We start from the raw sequence: 2500 nt of genomic DNA, 5'->3' as shown, positions 1-2500 counted from the left end.
CATTTCGCTTGGGAGATCATCTCTGCCCGCTGCCTTTCCTGGTCTCAGACTCCGGATCGCCTTCAGTACTTCCTCAACAGATGGCACCTCAGCCAGCCACTCACAGGGGGTGACTTCTTCCAATACTTGAGGCACCGCAGCCTCAGCAGGGTCATCCTCACTTTGTGCCACGATGTTTTCCTCGCTGAGGGATTTTCCCTCCCCCAGGACCTCACAGAAATACTCAGCAAATCTGCAAACCTGTTCCTGGGGGTCGGAGATTGGGTCACCATTTTTTCCCCTAATGATGGTAATAGGTGTGGTGCTGCAGATTACTTTTTTGATGGAGTTAAATAGAGATTTGTGATCACGGGCCACTGAGGCAGACTCCATCTCCTCAGCAACCCGCGACCACCACCCATCCTTGCAGCGCCTCACGGCTCTCCGAACCTCCGAGCGAAGGCTGCGGTAAGCCTCCTCATTCTCTGACGTGGGATTCTGTAGCCGATGACAGTGGGCCTGTCGCTTTTTCTCAACCATCCTGAACACCTCCTCTGTCAGCCAGGGTCTCTGGGGAGGTCTGGACCGCGTACCCAAAGCAGCCATTGCAGCTGCATGAGTCACAGTCCTAAACCTCGCCCATTTACCCTCGACATCAGGAGGAGTCGGGGACGATGCCAATCCCAGCCGCAAGCGATGATGAAATTCTCGCTTGCAACTTTCATCAGATAACTGAGACCAGGCCACTTTAGGTTGGAATGGGGTCCTGGGTGTACACCCACCACCGGAGTGGAAGAATGGCAGGCGCATCTTACAGATGACTAGTCGATGGTCAGAGGGCAGATCAGCTCCACAGTAGGTCCTGGTGTCAAGAACATGGGCTCGTATCCGCTGGTCCGTCACTATGTAGTCCAGCAGATGTTCTTGCTTGGACCCGGCATGCATCCATGATGTTGTGTGGATGCGCCGATGCCGGAACAGCGTGCTGGTAATTACAAGACACAGACACACACAGATACACACAGACACAGACACACACAGACACACAGACACACACACACAGATATACACAGACTGTCTCTCTCTGTCTCTCTGTCTGCCTCTGTCTCTCTGTCTGTGTCTCTGTCTCTCTGTCTGTGTCTCTGTCTCTCTCTGTCTGTGTCTCTGTCTCTCTGTCTGTGTCTCTGTCTCTCCGTGTTTCTGTCTCTCTCTGTCTCCCCGTAACTCCCCGTATCTCCCCGTGTCTTCCCGCTCTCATAGTCAACACCACCAACACCACCACTCCCACCACCCCCACCACCCCCACCACCCCCACCACCCCCACCACCACCACCCCCACCACCCCCACCACCTCCACCTCCTCCTCCTCCACCACCCCCACCACCACCTCCTCCGTCCGCTTGATGGTGACGCTGATGTTGACGCTGATGGTGGCGGTGGCGGCGCCGTTTCTGGCGCCCTTCCTGCTGGGCACCGCCTGGGGCATTTGGAGCGCCGCCGGCAAGCGTCCCGGTGAGCGGCGGTGGTGGTGGTGGTGGGGGTGGTGGTGGTGGTGGTGGCGGTGGTGGGGGCGGTGGTGGGGGTGGTGGTGGTGGTGGTGGTGGTGGCGGTGGTGGTGGTGTTGGGGGCGGTGGTGGTGGTGGTGGTGGGGGTGGTGGTGGTGGTGGTGGGGGTGGTGGTGGTGGTGGTAGTGGTGGCGGAGATGTTGACTGCCTCGCCGTGCACGCGGGAGGTCGTGGGTGAGATCCACACGCTGACCTCGCCTGCTGCTGCTGCCGCTGTATATGTGGAGTTTACGGTGTCTCTAATCATCATCGTCATCATCGTCGTCGTCATCGTCATCACGGTGGCCAGGAGATGTTGACTGCCTCGCCGTGCACGCGGGAGGTCTCGCTGCTACGGTATGGACAGTGTATAGTGTAGTGTATAGTGTAGTGTATAGTGTAGTGTATAGTGTAGTGTATAGTGTAGTGTATAGTGTAGTGTATAGTGTAGTGTATAGTGTAGTGTATAGTGTAGTGTAAAGTTGTTGTTTGTAGGAGGAGGAGGCGCCCGGAGCCTGGACCACAAGAAGCTGCAGATGAGTGATGGTGTCAATGTCATGTGCAGGTAAATACCACCATCACCACCATCACCACCACCACCACCATCACCACCATCACCATCACCACCATCACCATCACCATCATCACCACCATCACCATCATCACCATCACCACCATCACCATCACCACCATCACCATCACCACCATCACCACCATCACCATCACCACCATCACCATCACCACCATCACCACCATCACCACCATCACCATCACCACCATCACCACCATCACCATCACCACCATCACCATCACCACCATCACCACCATCACAATCACCATCATCACAATCACCACCATCACCACCACCATCACCACCACCATCACCATCACCACCACTATCACCACCATCACCACCACCATCACCACCACCATCACCATGACCACCATCATCACCACCATCACCACCACCATCACCA

General features: G+C 56.2%; 1 protein-coding gene across 1 annotated transcript in view; it reads left to right on the top strand.

The window, feature by feature from the left end:
* LOC142912078 (uncharacterized) overlaps window positions 1–2500 on the top strand; it is an 11812-nt gene that overhangs the window by 4599 nt on the left and 4713 nt on the right. The window contains exons 4-5 of the mRNA XM_076060374.1: window positions 1240–1491; window positions 2019–2088. Coding sequence (XP_075916489.1) covers window positions 1240–1491; window positions 2019–2088 — 322 coding nt within the window. The remainder of the gene's footprint in view (window positions 1–1239; window positions 1492–2018; window positions 2089–2500) is intronic.

The sequence above is a fragment of the Petromyzon marinus genome, unplaced genomic scaffold, assembly GCF_048934315.1.
Source record: "Petromyzon marinus isolate PM22_M1 ecotype Great Lakes invasive population unplaced genomic scaffold, UKy_Petmar_22M1.pri1.0 PM_G_Scaffold_189, whole genome shotgun sequence".
Classification (NCBI taxonomy): Eukaryota; Metazoa; Chordata; class Hyperoartia; order Petromyzontiformes; family Petromyzontidae; genus Petromyzon; species Petromyzon marinus.
Note: the sequence above shows the minus strand (reverse complement) of the source record. Positions and strands in the feature narration are given on the sequence as shown.